We start from the raw sequence: 19,538 nt of genomic DNA on the forward strand, positions 1-19,538 counted from the left end.
AATACCTTCCCCTTGTGTAATCGACTTCCGAACTCAAACCTTGGTTGCGAGAATGATTCCTTATTCCCTTTTAGCGCTTCCCGTGTGCGTATATTTTTAAGGGTTTTATCGATTATTTCCCCCCGCCTATCGATAGGGGCACGCAACTAAAATTCGATGGCAACTCTTCTGATTTTGCCTCTCTTTGGCATCTCTTTAGTCCTGGTTTCGATATCGTGAAATCTCGGTAGCGACAATGATTGGCACAATATTTATAGGAAAGGAAAAAGTGAGCTTGGATTGAAGAATTATGTAGATTTGGAGCCTTACACTAGTTGGGTGAAGAAGAGAGCAAAAGAATTCAAGATGCCTTACGCTTGTGAGAGACCTATGTCTTTAGTAGTGGTCAAATCACCCATTATTCATATTGAAGGCATAGAGGAGTTGCAAGAAGCTTTGGATATGATGAAGCAAGAGAAGGATGCTTGGGAAGACAAGTTTCACACTTCAAATCTCGATAAGATAGAATTGCATAAACAATTGAAGGAAACAGATGACTTGGTAGAGTTGCTTTAGCAACATGCTATCAAGAGGTCAATGAACCAAGATGATTTGTTTTCCTCTAACATTTCATCATCTACTCATCTTTCTTCTTCTGGTGTTTGGAAATGCATTGTAGATCAGCTCGTGATGGAGAAGGATGCCATGAAAAGCAACTATGAAAGAGGGATCAAAAGACTTCACAAGAAGTATCGGCTTGGAGTTGGGTCATCATCGAATATGATTCCATAGACTTAGATTCCTTCCTCTTATGTTTTAGGATTGTTGAGATTGTATTTCGGATTGTAATCCTTCCCACTATTAATAAATTGAGATTTTTAGTATTTCAAAATGTGTTATTTCCTTTATGATGTTTGCAGTTTAATTTATATCTTGAAGTTCCTTGAAAACTTTGCATATGCATTTGCATATCAAGCATCATATTACATCTCGGTATTGCTTTGTATGGGTTTTCCAAGTGTCTTATTTCTTCCTTTTCTTGGTCTTTGTTCAGACAAGTTGTCTCACCAGTACAATACTCGTGTTAATCAACAAAAGAAGATGGATCATTTAGAGCAAGAGAATCATGAACTCCGTGAAGAAGTGACTACTTTGAGGTACAGTTTCGCAAGGCTCACTGCTATGATGGAAGCTTTGATGGCTACTCAGAATCAGCCTCCTCCTCCTCAGACTCCACTTCAGAGGACTGTAATTTCTAAAATCATTTATATGACTCCGGTCAATGCTCCACATCACCAAATTCCTTCTGGTTTCCCTTGGGGTATGCCCCCTAACTATGTGTCAAAAGGATATCAGCCAATTGTTGAAGTTCTCGTTACTCAACCTGTTATGTATGTACCACCTCTCGTGGTCCATGCTACTCCTTATGTGGAAGAACCTGTTATCTATATTGATCAGAGTTAAAGTGTTGGTGTCTATGAAAGGATGGATGGATTTCAAGATCAGTTTCAAGCAATGCAAAAGAAGATTAAAGCTTTGAGAGGAGATGAGTTATTCGGAAAGAATGCTCATGATCTTTGCTTAGTTCCTAATGTAAATATCCCTTATAAGTTCAAAGTCCCAGATTTTGAGAAGTATAAGGGAAGATCTTATCCTTTGAGTCACTTGGTGATGTATGCTCGCAAGATGTCAACTCAAACTAATAACCATCAACTATTGATTCACTACTTTCAAGACAGTTTGACTGGTGTTGCTTTAAAGTGGTACATGGAACTTGATGGCACTCATATCCTTACTTTCAAGAATTTAGGAGAAGCTTTTGTTCGTTAATACAAGTACAATGTTAACATGGCATTGGACCAAGATCAACTCCATGATATGTCTCAAAGTTTAGACATGAGTCATTTCAATAGTATAAATATAATACTCCTATCACCATAGCATTGATGATAATTATTTTCCATCTAAGAGAGCTAGTGGCATACTTGTTAATCTCTATCCAAGTTGGAGCCCTTCTCTGTGGTGATGCAAAGTTCTCATACTTGTGGATGTCTAGTTGAGTATTCTCCTTAAAATGATAAAATGCATTTTCATTAAAAAGAATCAAAACAAACATCTTTGTTACTTTTACCATGAACTACGAGGTTTTGATCCTCCATTTCACTTTTTTGGTACGTAGGCATGAGACCCATAAAGTATTGGCAAACACAAAAATTCTAAAGAAACATTTCTTTTCTCATCTCCCCAATTTTTTTGCAAACAACACCATTTTTAAGCAAACATGTACATATTTTCAAAGATATTACTATAGAGTACTATAGATGTTTAGGGTGCTAATATCTTCCCTTTGCATAACTAACCCCTGAACCCTTATCTCTTTTTATTAGTTTTGTTTTAAAACTTCTTTGGGCTCTATTCGTTCTTTTTCCCTTTCCTTTAGAAATGATAAAAGCGCGGTGGTGACTCTTTCTTTGTGAGTTATGTTAGTCAGTATCTTAATCTCAAAAATTTTACCGCTACACCAGAGACGCCTCAAACGAGATTTTGATAAGAAGGTTATCCCTCGTGTGTATCATAAAGGGGAACTCATGCTCATGAGATATTCTGTTATACACTCAGATCCATGGGGCAAGTGGACTCCCAATTATGAAGAACCTTTTTTGTCAAGAAGGCCTTCTCATGTGGATCTCTGATCCTCACCACCATTGGTGGGGAAGATTTGCCACTACCAGTAAACTCCAATACAGTAAAAAAAATACTATGCCTAAAAAAAGTGAATGAAAGCCCTCCAGATTGACATCCGCAAGGATAATCTAGGCAAAAAAAGGGTATCCAAATGGACCAAAAAATGAAATGTCCATACAAAAGTTAGGGATCAAATAAAAAGATTGTAAAGCTCGCTAAGTTGAAAACTCGAAAGGGAGACTTAGGCAAAAATGAGCATCGCAGTGGACGAAAAAAATAGAAAATGTCCAGGCAAAAGTTAGGGATAAAGGCATTTGACTGTAACCCTTGAGCCTATCTTTATTACAGCTTAATTTCAGACAGCCAAAGATCGATCCAATCATCGTCAACCAAAGCGAAGTGTTGGTGCCTAGGTCTTATAGTGGATGATAGTCGATGTTGTAATAAATGGAAAAATATTAAAATTTCCCATTGCCATTTGCTTTATTTTTCAATTTTTGTAATTTTCTCTTTAAGGATTTTGACATCCTTGAACACACATTGTATATACAGATTTTTCATAATCAATAAAATTCATTTTCTTTTATCAATTGCTTTTTAGTTCTCTCGCATTTTGTTTGTAAAATAACTGACTTATTTTGATCACATAATGTTATAAAACTTTGAGAATAATAAAGTATACATTAAAAGAAAACTTTATGCATTGATGTGACTACCCGACAAGCTCTAAAGGACGGTCGATAGTCTATAGCAATTGCTTGACATCCAGAGGCATTTTGATGACTTCCCGGTTGGATCATATATCTTTTCCTCCCTATAAGGATCATGTGAAATCCCCAGCAATGATGGTAACACGAAGCATTCTTTCAGTATAATTTCTTTGGTGTAGTCGGTGGCGAGTCGAAGTCTACCCTATGCCAGAAACCCTACCGTGTGAATATCACTCATATGGCCACATAAGCATTCAAACATCATAAAAATAAATCATACATTACATATAGCATGCATATCATGTTTCCCTTTACGATTTATATATTTCCCCATAGGATATTCCAATCAACCCCCAGCAGATGAACCTATGAAAGTCAACTTGTCATTCTATATTCCCAATACGCTTACCTATATCACATTACAACCATTCTCAGTGGGATTTTTTTTGGATATTTTGGTATTTAATCCTCTTCTACCTCGAATACCCAAAAAGCTTTCGCAATTCGCATATTCAGGTTTAAGATTATTAAATAGGGGCAGTTGTCATAGTCCAAAATGTTCCCTCCCTTTTTCCTTTTTCATCTAACCTTTGACTTAAGATTCATCTGTAGTCATTCATGCCTCGTTCATGTGCATCATTCATTCACGTGGTTAATAAAAATAAGGGTTTTGCTTAAGGACTGGAGTATTGCTCATCATATGGGGGAAACCCTAATTTCATGCCCTTTTGTACCTTGAATTCAAGGAGACCCCATCATAACATTCATTTGTGCTACTATGGGATCTTGTGATTGACTCTTGAGTTTTGATTTGATCACTAAACCCTAATTGTGGGCCCATGAGTTATGAGATATGACTATGGAGCTTTATGCCTGGTTTGAAGATCTTAATTAGGGGTGTGTATCATGAAACCTTAATCAGGGATGCTTGGTACTTGTGTACCATATAAGGTTGACTTTTGATCATGGAATTGACTGGAACCCTATCTCATTGGGAAGAGGTTCTTGACCATCTTGTCATGAATCACCAACCATTAAACTTGCTTTGTGCATTAAATTCATTCATCTAACCTACATGTTCAAATATTGGGGATTTCATCAGGTTCAAGATTATGTACAAGCATCCATATATATGCATATTGCTTGATCTTTGAATTCATGGTTGCATTACTGCATTGATCTTTGGTCCATTGTTTATCCTTAATCCATTATTATTCATAGGGGGGTTCATTCTTGTTTTATATGTGTAGCTTGGTACATTTGGTTTATATGGCATCATGTGATCATGTTTCAATTGGTTAAAGTATTAGATTCATGCATAAGTCAAGTTTGTTTTTGTTAAAGATCATTCAAAATTCAAGTTTTTGATCCACATACACTCATGATTATTCCATTCAAAACATTGGTTTTCCATTCATTTATCAAGGAATACATCATTTCATTACAGAAAGAAATCAAAATTACATTTTTCAAAAAGTTGACTTTTTGGTCAAATAGTTAACCAAAGTCAACCTTTGTTGTTTTGTCATCCTAAACCTCATGTTAATTCCATTTACATCTATACTTGATCCCATGAGTCCCCATTATGCTTCATGATCAAGAAAACTTCACCTTTGGCAAATGGACCATACCATGTCATGACTTGGTCTTTTGGCTTGTCACACCTTGCACTTGCCTTGCCAAACCAAGTCTTCATTATCTTGCCTTGCTACAACATGAAATTTGGCATCAATCAAGTCACCATTCATCCAAACAATTACCAAAATAATTCCTAAGTTTGAATGCAACATGACAAGATACTTGCAAGAAAAATTAAGCTAAGCACATGATATCATGTTGCACATTATCTACAATGCCTTGCCTTACTGCGGCAGTCAGACCAACCATGTCTACAATCTCACCATGGCTTGTTGCAGTCATATTCCATCATCATCATGTACCTTGGCTTGACTTGCCAAGCCGCCTGCATTGTGCAACAACAACAACAACAAGATCAGTTCATTCATCATACATCAGATCATTCCATCAAAACCATGTACAAAGCTAACCCTGATCCGTCATTATCATGAGAATACATGAAGGCATAACAGAATTGCACATAGCACATTTGCAACAGCTCAAGCAAGTGAACACATAGTTAACCTTTCACACTAACGGAACCTGCATCCACCTGGTCCTTCATTCCAAATGCATCCACCCTGTAGAAATTCATTTGACATAATACTAACAGTTAACCTTGCACACTACCTGAACCTGCAATTTCGTTTCAGCAGACCACAAAATGGAATTCCATAATAAGCCAACAAACGCAATGCACAGAGAATTAAAACCAACCTACTAACTGAAATTGAAACTTGATAACTAACTCTAACAGATTTACAATTCATTTCCAATAACTTGTTAATTTCATACGGATTTGAATTTGGCATTTCTAACAGAAATTCAAAGGACCTAAACTCTATAAATACATAGCACTCTTCATTGACACGAGGATCACAATTCATTTTCACCCTTCCCTGATTTTCAAGATTTCAGTATTCATCTCAAACCTATATTTACCCTCCCACAGAGTTGTCTCAGAAAACTCCATTAAAGCTTCACCTCGAAGCTTCAATAGAGTTTGGTTAAGGTTTCCATTGTTACACTCCCTCTCGATTACCTTCGATTGCACCATATCTCATTTCAAAAGAATTTTCAGAAGAAGAATATAATCAAAGGAAGAAGATAAGATCAAGATTTACTTGGTTCAAGTGATTTCCTGTTGCATCTTCATCTTCTCCAATTCATTGTTCACCGAAACAAATCTCCATTTCGAAGGTAAATTTTCTTCTTCTCTGTTTGCCATAATCTTGCTACCATTGCATAGATCAGTAGCCCTAAGGTTTGAGCATGAATCCATGAATCATCGTCATTTAATTTATCTTTGAAGACATAGGGTTCTTCATGATTTCCCTTTCTCTTTGGAGTTTAAAGCAGTAATCTGTTGAAATTAACCTCGAATTTGGAATGAGCATGTTGTCACAATCCTGGTGATGGATTTATTTTGTGTTGTGGTGTTCCACCACCACCAGAGGTGACCTCTGGTGCAGTGGATGACAGTGGCTCGGTGACCTAAGTCCACTCTGGAATCCCTTTCTAGTCTAGCGCGTGATTTTGAATTTCCCCTTTGAAACACTGAATGTCAATTCCATTGCCCCTTATGTTTCGTTTTTGGGCTTCAGTTGAGTTAGGCTTTATGTTTGTTTTAATGAACTTATCACCTATTTGATTTTTCACCTCCCTGGCTTTCATAACAATTGGATATTGGGCCTTGGTTTGGGCCATGCGCCTCCTTGGCTTATTACACTCCTGTTTGCTAGAATACACCCCTGTTTGTGTATTTCTTTTTGCATTTTATTCCATTTTTGTTCTCTTTAATTTCTTTCTATTTTCTTTTTAATTATTCTTAACTTGATATAAAAACTAATTCTTATGGTGATTAGTCTTTTTAACATGATTAATTGATTTAGTTAGGATTAACTGTGTGGGTTAATTCTTGATTAATTGATGTTTTTCCGCTGGATTAATTGATTAATTCTTGACAATTATATGTCATTATGCCGCTGGATTTTAGTTTTGATATATTGATGTAATATTTTTCCGCGTTTATGACCCTTTTTTTACATTTGCATGCGACATTCGCTTGTTGTCATTACGTATAAACTAGCTTTGAGTACATTATGTTTAGCGTTTCATGCACTTTAGTTTATTTGTTGCATTTTGACATTATATGTGCGTCTGATGGTTTAGCATAGTGAAAATTTGCTTTTGCGCTCCTACCAATTCGCATTGTGAAGATGAGCTTCTCTAACAAGTGTTTTGATGAAGAAAATTCTACATGCAAATATATGACAAAAATCAAATGGTTCAAGACTTTAAATTAGCGCAAGTCAAGTTTCAAGTTTATCAGTTCTTGGAGCTTATTAGGTTTGATCATGATTTTTAAAGTAAAAGTGTTCAAACTTACTTTGATAGTATCAAGTACTCAAGAAATATATTCATTCATGCCACACATCATTAAACATATTTTATGCATCAAACTTTTGGCTATATGGTTTTCATTTAAGCAATTTTTCACGTTTATGCTGAGGTAACCGATTACCATATGTGAGGTAACCGGTTACATGGTCCCAGCACTGCAGATAGTGGAAATATTTATTTAAGGTAACCGATTACCAAGTTTCATGTTACCGGTTACATTGGCGAAATTTTGAATTCAAGTGGTAACGCTTCAGCGTAACCGGTTACTTCCTTTAAGGTAACCGATTACCACTGAAGCAGTGGCATTAATTCAGTTTGTAATTGCAACAAACATGTTGTTTTCAATTGTAATTTTTCATGGCATCCCTACATATAATTTCATGCATTTAGAGAGGTTTTTTAACACTATATAAACCTTATATTTTCAGAATTCAAGTTTTACCTCTTTCATAGGAATTTAACTTCATCTTTCCATCTCTTTTTCAAAACAAGTGTTGTGAAATTTTAACTTTCATTAAAAAAATTCTGCATATTATTTTCATATCAATCTAGAAAATTTTCTCCATACATTCATAAACACTTGAGTACTTATACATCATTGCAAATTGCTTGCTTGAAAGGGAAGATCAATCTTAGTAGTTGATACATATTCATCAACTTTCTTTTACTTAAATAGTTTTCGTTATCGATTGAAATACCTTACTGTCCAGGATTGTTGGAAGCAAGAAAGTGTTTAAGGGAGGATTGTTCTCTTTATACACTTAGTAAAAATCCAAGAGGATTGTTCTTGGTGGATTAAGTTAGAGTCTTGTATAGAGAGACTAGGGTGTCTTGTCTAAAGATCTAACAATAATAAAATATCTTTCATGTTGAAAGGGGACTAGAGTACTCTCGGATTGTGAGAGGAACCAAGATATTTCGCTATGTTCATTACTTTATTCATTTTACAAATTTCATCACTTATCAAGTAACCAGAATAAATTAACCAGAACAAAGGCTAAAGCCGAGAAAATTTTAAGGCACCTTATTCCCCCCCCCCCCCCTCCCCCCTTCTTAGGTGCAAAATCTACTCACAATTGGCATCAGAGCAGGTTGTTGGTAACCTGTTCCTTCAATATATGACATGGCTTCTGCAAATGCAAACTCAGTTTTTAAAGATGGTGGTAGTAGCAATAAGCCTCCACCATTCTGTGGCAAATATTTCAATTTCTGGAAAATACGAATGAAGGCTCATTTAGAGGCACAAGGAAAGGAAGTATGGAAAGCAGTTGTCAACGGTCCCTTTTCTCCTACATGTGTGGTTAATGGTGTAGCCACACCTAAACCTGAAACTTCATGGGATGAAAATTATGAGAAAAATGTTCTCTATGACAAGAAAGCAATAAATCTTATACAAAATGCTCTTAGTATGGATGAATTCTTTCGCATCTCTCAATGTACAACGGCCAAACAAATCTGGGACACCTTGGTTGAAACCCATGATGGAACCACCGAATTTAAAAGATCTAGATTAAATACCTTAAGTCAAGAGTACGAAATATTCAAAATACAGCTCAGAGAATCCATTGTTGCATTGCAAAAAAAAATTGTACACTTGACAAATCATTTGATTGCACTCGATAAGACCTTTACAAATGATGATCTCAATCTTAAAGTGCTTCGATATTTGAATAGGGAATGGCAACCTAAAGTGACAGCAATTTTGGAAAAGAAAAGCTTTTCTACCATGACATCCACATCATTGTTCGGAAAACTCCAAGAACATGAACTTGAACTTGGAAGACTCAAAAAGCATGAAAGTCTAGAGAAGAAATTTAAAGGAATCGCTTTGAAAGTAGATTCAAAAGAAAATAAAAAAGGTGATGTACTAGAGGAAGATGAAGACTTTATGCTCCTTCTGAAAAGGCTTGGTAAGTTCTTTGGTAAAAATGATAATTCATCTAATTTTGCAAAAATAAAGAAACATTTCAGGAAAAAGGAGGCTTCAAACAAGATATCACATGCTATAAATGCGGTAAGCAAGATCATATAAAGTCGGATTTTCCAAAACTCTCCAAGAAAGGTGGCTTCAAAAGTACAAAGGAGACTAAGAATAAAAAGGCCTACATTGCATGGGATGATAATGAGATAAGTTCTTCATCCGATTTGGAAAGTGACAAATGTCAAAATCTAGCATTGAAGGCTTCACACCATTCCGATGATGAAAATGATGAGGTTAGTAATAAATTTTATATTTATGGAAAGGGTGTACAAGGTGCTATAGATGAACTTCTCAATGAATGCAAAACATTGTATAAAACTTTGTAAAATAAAAAGAAACAAATTTTATCTCTTGAAGAAAAGATTGACAATATGGAAAAATATTTTGAAGTAGAAAAACAAAATTTTCTTAAAGAACAAAAACATAATTTTGTTTGCAAAAATTGTGAATCTCTTTCCTTCCAAATAGTTCAACTAAAAAGAGTCCTAGAAAGATATGAGAAAGGACAAGTTGGATTGGAGGATGTTCTTAGCCACCAAAAAGTTTCTAATAACAAAAAAGGACTTGGTTATTATAAGTTTGATGAACCAAGATCTAGCAAAAATATTTTTGTAAAGGCGGGTGAACAACCTATCAAGGAAAAAGTGAACAAAGTTCCTAATGTGCATCATAATCGTAAAAAGAGAAATGTACGAAAGAAATCATATGTTCCAAGATATAAAAATATCTTTGTTCCTACATGTTTTTATTGTGGGTTGGTTGGCCACACACCTAATGCTTGCTATGTTAGAAAGTTTAGTGTGGTAAATGGGCATTATGTGTGGGTAAAGAAAGGTACTAGCTATGAAGGACCCAAAGTCGTTTGGGTACCTAACAAAACCTAAACCTTTTTTGTAGGTTTTCTTGAAGACCAATATCAACCTTTGGTATCTTGATAGTGGGTGCTCCAAGCATATGACGGGAGATTTTAACAAATTTTTAAAAATCTAGCATTAAAGGCCAAGGGTTTTGTCACTTATGGAGATAACAAAAAAGGAAGAATACTTGGCATATGCAAAGTTGGTTCACCACCATTCACTTGTATTGAAGATGTTATTTATGCTTAAGGACTAAAGCAAAATCTTCTAAGTATTAACCAACTTTGTGATAAAGGCTTCAAAATCAGGTTCACCAAGGATGAATGCTTAATTGAAGATGAAGTCACACATGAGCTAAAACTCAAAGGTAAAATAACTAATAATATTTTAATTATTTCCCTTGATGATTTTTATTTAAAGGTAAAGTTTATCATGGTGAACAACAATGATTGATGGATCTGGCATAAAAGAGTTGCTCACATTAATATGGAACATCTAAACAAACTAGTCAAACATAATCTTGTCATTGGATTTCCTAAAATAAAATTTGTCAAGGATAAGCTATGTGATGCTTGTCGAAAGAGAAAGAAAACCAAATCAACTTTCAAACCTAAGAATATGGTGTCCACTTCAAGGCCACTACAATTTTTGCACATGGATTTATTTGGTCCATCAAGAACAAAAAGCTTCAGAGGTAATGTATATGCTTAGTTATTGTTGATGATTTCTCTAGATTTTCTTGGACATTCTTTTTAGTAAAAAAAGTGATGCATTCAAGGCATTCAAGAAATATGCAAAGCAAATTCAAAATGAGAAGTCACTTAAAATTGCCTCCATAAGAAGCGGTCACGGTGGAGAATTCCAAAATGCTCCTTCCGATAAATTTTGCGAAGAACAAGGAATCTCTCATAATTTTTCAGCACCAAGGACTCCTCAACAAAATGGAGTGGTGGAAAGAACGAATCAATCTTTAATAGAACTTGAAAGAATGATGCTTAGTGACTCAAATCTACCAAAATATTTTTGGGCGGATGCGGTTAGTACAACATGTTACGTAAGTAATCAGGTGATTATAAGACCGATCCTAAAGAAGACTCCTTATGAACTCTTCAACGGAAGGAAACCAAACATTTCTTATTTTCACATATTTGGATGCAAATGCTTTGTCCTCAACAATGACAAAGAAAATCTAGGCAAGTTGGGCGAGAAGCCGACGAAGGTATATTTTTTGGCTATTCTCTTATAGTAAAGCATATAGAATTTATAACAAAAGAACTTTAACTATTGAAGAATCTATGCATGTTTCCTTTGATGAAACTAACCCTTCCAAGGAGGATAATGTTGTTTTATGTGATGATGATGATGAAATAATAGAAGTTCCTAAGGAAGATACATCAAATGTCAATGATGATAATCAAAAATAACAAATTCAACAAGACTCAAATAACAATGATCTGCCTAAAGAATGGAGAACGCATCAGGATTATCCCATTGATAAAGTCATTGGTGATATTAGTCAAGGCACTGCAACAAGATTAAAACTCAATGATGCATGCTTAAATATGGTGTTTGTCTCACAAATTTAACCTTACAAAGTTGATGAAGCCTTAGAAGATGACCAATGGATACTTGCAATGCAAGAAGAGTTAAACCCATTCGAAAGGAATCATGTTTGGGAACTTGTTCCTAGGCCAAGTGGAAAACACATCATAGGTACCAAATGGATGTTTAAAAATAAGCTTGATGAAAATGGAATAATTGTTCAAAACAAAGCAAGATTGGTGGCTCAAGATCACAATCAAGAAGAAGGAATTGATTTCGAAGAAGCTTTCGCTCCAGTTGCAAGGTTAGAAGCTTCTCCTATTACTTGCTTATGCATGCTCATTAAACTTTTAGTTATTCCAAATGGATGTCAAGAGCATTTTCTTTAATGGCTACATTAATGAATAAGTATATGTTAAACAACTCCCAGGCTTTGAAGACTTCAAGAAACCTTCACATGTTTTCAAATTGAAGAAATCTCTTTATGGCTTAAAACAAGCACCAAGGGCATGATATGATCGCCTTAGAAACTTTCTTTGTGAAAAAGGTTTTGAAAAGGGTAAAGTTGACAAGAATTTGTTTATTAAGAAAATAAAAGATATCACTTTATTAGTTCAAGTCGATGTCGACGACATCATTTTCGGTTCAACAAACAAAGAACTCTGTGAAGAATTTTCATTGATGATGCAAGGAGAATTCGAGATGTCCATGATGGATAAAATGAACTATTTTCTTGGATTAAAAATTAAGTAATTAAAGAATGGCATCTTCATCAACCAATCCAAGTATTATAAATAATTATTAAAAAAAATCGACATGGATCATTGCAAAGCTATGTCTACTCCAATGGGATCCGGAACTTATGTCGATCAAGATGAATCTAGTGTGGCAATATATATTATAAAGTATCGAGGTATGATTGGTTCATTATTATATTTGACAGCAAGTCGTCCTGACATAATGTTTAGTGTTTGTCCTTGTGCTCGATTTCAAGCGAATCCTAAGGAATCACATCTCACCGCTATAAAGAGAAACATGAAGTATCTCAAGGGAACTATCAATGTCGGCCTATGGTATCCAAAAGGTAGTATATGTGATTTGGTTGGATTTTCTGACTCGGATTATGCAGGTTGCAAAACTGACCACAAAAGTACAAGTGGTACTTGTAACATTCTAGGAAATGCACTAGTATCATGGTCCTGCAAGAAACAAGCGTGTATTGCACTTAGCACGGCCGAAGCATAATACATTGTGGCGGGAAGTTGTTACGCTCAAATTCTTTGGTTGAAATAACAACTTAGCTACTTCGGTGTGAACCTTGGATGCATTATGTAACATTGTGACAATACAAGTTCCATAAACATTACAAAAAATCCAGTCATGCATTCAAGGACAAAATATATTGACATTCGACATCATTTTCTTCGTGATCATGTGATCAAAGGCGATGTTCAAGTTACGTTGGTAGATACTCACAATCAACTCGCGGATATATTCGCGAAACCTCTTGCAAAAGAACGGTTCTATAGAATTCGAAGGAAACTCGACATCTTAGATGAGGTTGATGTATGACTCTTCTCTATTATTATTTATCAGTAAAATAAAACCAAGGTGTATTTAAATTTCATATATCTTTTTTTATTCATATTTATATTATTAATTGAAATTTATGTGTTGTGTAAAATAATTACTTATTCCTTTAATAATTTTATTATGACATGCGTATAATTTTTGTGTACAAAAAAATTGTTAAATTTTTTTATTATTTTGTTTTCTCCTGCATGTTGTCCAGTTTCAGTATTTTTGAAAAATTCCAGCATGTAACCGGTTATCCAATCTCACGTAACCAATTACCATTCGTTTTTTGAAGTCCCAGGTGTCACGGTGAAGAATCGGAGACCAAGCTATTGATTAGACTTGACTCATGAATCAAAATATCACCACTGAACTTTAATTTATCCAAGGGAAGAGGAAAAGATTCAAAAATAACACAATATGTATATGCAAAGCTAGAAGATTAAACTTAAGCTAAGCAAAAGGGGGGGGGGGGAGATTCTAAGGTACGAGGGTGTTATGAAAAGGGAAGGTATTAGCACTCTAATCATTTGTAGTACTCTACGAGAACCTTTTAAATATATGTGTTTGGTTTAAATTTGTTTGCTATTTGATTGGGGAGATGATCAAAAGAACATCTTTTATTGTTTTATGATTTGAAAAGATATTGAGTCTTATGCCTACGTATCCGTGAAGGATCAAAACCTCGTAGTTCAGGTTCAAAAGTGAGAAGGGATTTGTTGGGGTTGATTTTATGAGAAATAGAAAAATTGTCATCTTAAGGAGAAAACTCATTTTTAAACCACCACAAACATGTGGAAGATAGATATTTGTATCAAATTAAAAGAAGGGCTCTCACTTGGATATAGAATCAACAAGTATGCCACATACCTCTTCCAAATGGAAAAGAATCAATATCAATCTTAACAATTTTATGAGGAAGGAGATTTAAATCTCAACTAGGGATGACTCATGTCTAATACTTTTATGAAAAGGTTTTAAACATGGAAAAGCCAAAGTGGCAAAAGGGTTTGAATTAAGTTTGTGTTTTTAGGTCTTATGAAAAGATCTTTGAATATGCTTAAGTGTTTTGAAGCATTTGATTAAGAAATAAAAGGGAAAACAATGACCTAAGTCAAAGTTTATTATGAAAGTCGTTATAATAAGGAGAGAGAGAGAGATAGAATCCTAAGGTTTACATTGATGGGAACCTAAGATTGTATCTAGAAGTTTTGTATTAAGGGGAAGCAAAGTTGTATAGGATGTATATGCACACACACATGCAAAATGACAAGAATGTCATCATTCCTTTCCCTTGGATATAAACAATAACAAGGTTGAACATGCATTAACATTAAGGCACAAAATATGGCTAAATACAATGGCAATCACAAGGTGAGTGAGGTATGGATGACAATATTGATCATGGTTTTTTAGGCATTGAGATAAACATAAACAAGACATGACGAAGTTTCACATACCATCACAAGAAACAACACATTGATGGTGAAGACAAAATCATATTTGACATGGTAAAGGCATTCATTGGTACATGGTAAACACAACATGAATCAACTTAGGTCAAACAAGCGTCACATTTTAATTCTTCACAAAATAAACATTAAACTTGAATCAAAGTTCATTATAAGACCAAGCTTAAGTGGAAACCCTAATCACCTCTTAACCATTCATTCAAACATGTTTACAAGGTGAATCAATTGAGACATTATATGAAGATAATCAAGTTCAAACATGTTAAGGATAAAAATCAATATTTAAAAGAGTGTGCTATAATCATACAAGCTTTCAACATCAAGAACAAACAAGACATAAGCCAAAAGAATCAATTGGGAGCCTTAAAAAAAACACTTAAAAGCACATGTTTTCCATCCAATCAAAAGTGGTGAAATAAATAATATTTTTTGGTATTTTTTGGTGTCATCATAAAATAGCCATTCTCATGAGCACATGGCAAAAATAATGGGTCAAAAATGTTAAGGGATCATGAAGTTATGGATATTTGAAGTTATGGAGAAAAATGAATATTTAACAAGTGAGAAAAAATAAACATTTCACTGGCCAAGTTTGAACCCACGTCTGGGGCGAGGGAGATTCAAACCCCAAACCTTTTGGTTGTAAGTGACTTAGGGCGCACGCTTCTACCACTGGGGTGGCTATACATCCGTTCTTTATAACACAAGGAATTGTATATATTATAAAAATGCGTTTGGTTTGACTTTTCCATGCCATGTCAGCATCTTCTTCAACCTCTAGCTTCTTATTTTCGTTTTTTTTCTTTCATCATTTTTTCATATTTTCTAACAAACATATCTCTCTCATTTCTCAACCATTTTTCATGAAATAAAGATTAAAATTTCTTAGAAAAATGTAAGGAACACAATGGTACTATAGGTTTTAGCTAATACTTAAAGATGAAGATGCACGAAGGCCAAAACAAGAACTGAAACTTTAGGTTTCATGAAACTTAAATTCACATAAACATCAAGATAAATGGCATGTGATTTAATGATCAACCTTAACACAATAAATCCTACATGTTTGCTTCAGAAATCACCTGGAAATGATGCATGTATAGTGAGTTTCGAAGTGCAAGAATATACTTATTGGAGCAAGGTCCAATGCCTCTTCAACTCTACTTCTAGCTATTGTTTGATCTCCATCATAATATCTATGAGTTCCCAGGAGATGGTTAAACTCTTTGGTTTGCAGAATGCTCGAGCCAAATGGGAGAAATGGAGGCTAAGGTCAAAAGCTTGCAAAAATGAAGTTTTGCTTGGTAAGCTTGGTGTCTGGATAGATGAGGCTTTGTCCTCTATTCATAGTGATCCTTGAGGGTTTAGGAAGCTTTAGATATCATAAAATAATTGTGGCTTGTACTGGTTTGCTTGCTTGGTTGGTTCTTGCACAAATCACCAAGTGGGAAGCAGGGCAAAAGCATGGAGTACATGGAGTGTTTTGTTGAGCTTTTTCTGAAGCATAGGAGTTGACTTGAGGTTTAGAGTTGGTATGCATCATAACAAAATCCATTTGGGAGCTCAATGGTACTTCTTGTTGGATTAAAGCTACTTTACATGAATGGAACTGTGATCTTTATGCAAAAATGGAATAATTCATTGTGTAATGGTTTAGCTTCTTGGATAATGGCTAAAAGCTTATGAGATCTTCTTATTAGAGTGATATTTATAAGCAAGATAGCCTACAAATTAAGATTATGTAGCTTTGGCTCAAGGTTGCATGATAAACTTGCCATGAAAATTCAGATTTGGAGCCACCTTCATCTCTTCGAAACTCCTAGCTCAAATATGATAATTTCATGTTATTGGAATTTTGGAATGCTAACACCATCTTCTACAACTTTCATGTTGGGAGTTTTACTTGAATAAATGTGGATCATGGTGAAAAATGATGATCAAGTAAGTCACTTTTTGAAGGCATATTTGGTTGAAAATGTTTCTAAGTGTTTCAACTTTATGGTACCAACTTCATGGCTTCATAACTTGAAATCCTTGCATTTTTTTTGGGAATCAATCATCAAGGACAAATTTGTAGTATGGAAAGAGATATTTCATTTGAGCTTTGGATAAAAGAAAATGGTTGTTTGGATTGGAAGTTATGAACTTGGAAAGTTGTCTCCTTAAACATGTATTTTTTCATAACTTAGAAAAAATTACAAAACCAAATCTTGCCCTTTTTGCAAGTAACCTCCAATTTCTTGTTTTCTCTTGATCAAATGCATACATCAACCATATTTTCATGATCCTTGAGTTGAGAAGTCCATGGTTGACCAAAAATGTCAAAAGTCAAACTTTGACTTTGCCTCAGTTGACTTTGTATCAGATGAATCCAATTCTTGGAATCTTTAATGAATGGGATCTCTTGAGGACATAATATATTTCATAGCTCAATATGAGCTTGGCTAGTCTCATTAAGGTAGAAAACATCACTGGAGATAAGTTAAAGGCATCAAAGGAGAAAATTCTCATCACGAGGTTCAATTCTCTATGGGGAGAGGAAGATGCTTCGTTTGGGGATGAAATATGAACCTTTGATGGAAAAAAGATCTTGCTGCAGGGTTCCAATTTCTCTGGAGAAGAAGACTTCACTTAGGAAATTAAAAAAAAATATTTAGACTCTACCAAGGACGGATGTAGATTGGTCAGGAAAATCTTTAAAATGATTCTTCCGAGGTCATCATCAAAATTTGTAGCTTCCACCGGGGATAATGAAGATCACTGAAAAAGCTTGATTGTTTATTTTAAAACTTGATAGAAAATCCAGGCTTAGCACTTTGCTGGGGAACATTGAGTTCCAACATCCAACACTCACATCTTACTCCCCGCTTGGGGATTTAGCTGTGGACGTTCTTTTTTGCATTCACAAATCAAAAGAAAACAAAAATTTATTTTGAAAAACATTTTTTTTTTCAAATATTTGTTTCAAGAATCGTTATTTAAGGTAACCGGTTAAGGCAATTTTTATTTAAGGTAACCGGTTACCAAGTTTCATGTAACCGTTTACTTTGGCAAAATTTCGAATTCCAGTGGTAACGCTTTAGCGTAACCGGTTACTTCCTTTAAGGTAACCGATTACCACTAAAGTAGTGACATTGATTCAGTTTGTAATTGCAGCAAACATGTTGTTTTCAATTGTAACTTTTCATGGCATCCCTACATACAATTGCATGCATTTAGAAAGGTGTTTTAACACTATATAAACTTTATATTTTTAGAATTCAAGTTTCACCTCTTTCATAGCAATTTAACTTCATCTTTCCATCTCTTTTTCAAAACAAGTGTTATGAAATTTTAACTTTCATTGAAAATTTTCTGCATATTGTTTTCATATCAATCTAGAAAATTCTCTCCATACATTCATAAACACTTGAGTACTTATACATCATTGCAAATTGCTTGCTTGAAAGAGAAGATCAATCTTAGTGGTTGATACATATTCATCAACTTTATTTTACTTAAATAGTTTTCGCTCTTGATTTAAATACCTTGTTGTCCATAATTGTTGGAAGCAAGAGAGTGTTTAAGGGAGGATTGCTCTCTTTATAAACTTAGTGAAAAATCCAAGAGGATTGTTCTTGGTAGATTAAGTTAGAGTCTTGTATAGAGAAACTAGGGTGTCTTGTCTAAAGATCTAACAATGATAAAATCTCTTTCATGTTGAAAGGGGACTAGAGTACTCTCGGATTGTGAGAGGAACCAGGATATTTCACTGTGTTCTTTACTTACTGCATTTTACAAATTTCATCACTTATCAAGTAACCGAAATAAATTAACTAGAACAAAGGCTAAAACCGAGAAAATTTCAACGCACCTTATTCACCCCCCCCCCCCTTCTCTCTCTCTCTTAGGTGCAAACTCTACTCACACGCATTTCGATTGGAAACTTGTGCTTTCATTTAATTTTTATCATATTGTATGCTTCTCAATTCAACTTGCGGTGACCGCTTACGCATTAGCAATGTACCATTCGATTTGTGTTAAGATTAAATGATCCAACATCATTATGTTTAGGTCGGATTTGACTTTTTGTGGTAGCCTTTGCACGTCTTGGCATACACGACTTTGATTCGCGTCTTTGTGTTGACTTTATTCCTATTTATTATCTTTATTGCAATGCCCATTTGGAAAAACGTACCCCCTTCCCCCGGTTGTATTGTTTGCCTAATTTTTTCACTTTCCTTTTGATTTCTTTGTTATGTTAGTTAACTTCTAACTCAAGATTAAAATCAATCACTTTTAAAAATAAAATAAAAAAGCAAATGCTTGATCCAACGTCTAGTAATTTTCTCAAATCAAAACCATTTCCACAATCCCAACTTCCCAAACATTTCACCTTCAATCATTTTTAAACCCTCAAACCATTTTCTCAATCATTTCGCAAACGTTAATCAAATGCTTGATCCAACATCAAGTCATTTTCTCAATGAAAATAAAAAACACTTAATCCTTACTAAACACTTTTCCAATAAGGATGAAAAAGTAACATGATAGATACCACGAGTCCTAGAGGCTAGGATACGAGATAGATATCTCGCTCATCCGGGTTCTCATCATCCCATAAAAAACTTTCAATGCGGATTCGCAAACATTTTATCAATCAAAACCTAAAAACATCTAAAAATATCAAACTCTTTTGCAAATAAGATGGAAAATGCACGTGGTGGATACCACGAGC

The 19,538-nt window shown here is 34.6% G+C and overlaps 2 protein-coding genes across 2 annotated transcripts; both read left to right on the forward strand.

Annotated features, from left to right (window-relative positions):
- Positions 1-1,080: 1,080 nt before the first annotated feature.
- Positions 1,081-1,809, forward strand: LOC127081340 (uncharacterized). The gene is made up of 2 exons (XM_051021607.1): positions 1,081-1,370; positions 1,464-1,809. Exons 1-2 carry the CDS (start codon positions 1,081-1,083, stop codon positions 1,807-1,809), a joined length of 636 nt encoding a protein of 211 aa, XP_050877564.1.
- A 10,781-nt stretch (positions 1,810-12,590) lies between these two features.
- LOC127081342 (uncharacterized mitochondrial protein AtMg00810-like) lies at positions 12,591-13,019 on the forward strand. Its single transcript, XM_051021608.1, has one exon. The coding sequence runs from the start codon at positions 12,591-12,593 to the stop codon at positions 13,017-13,019; it is 429 nt and encodes a 142-aa protein (XP_050877565.1).
- Positions 13,020-19,538: the final 6,519 nt, after the last annotated feature.

Source organism: Lathyrus oleraceus, chromosome 5, assembly GCF_024323335.1.
Source record: "Lathyrus oleraceus cultivar Zhongwan6 chromosome 5, CAAS_Psat_ZW6_1.0, whole genome shotgun sequence".
NCBI classification, from domain to species: domain Eukaryota; kingdom Viridiplantae; phylum Streptophyta; class Magnoliopsida; order Fabales; family Fabaceae; genus Lathyrus; species Lathyrus oleraceus.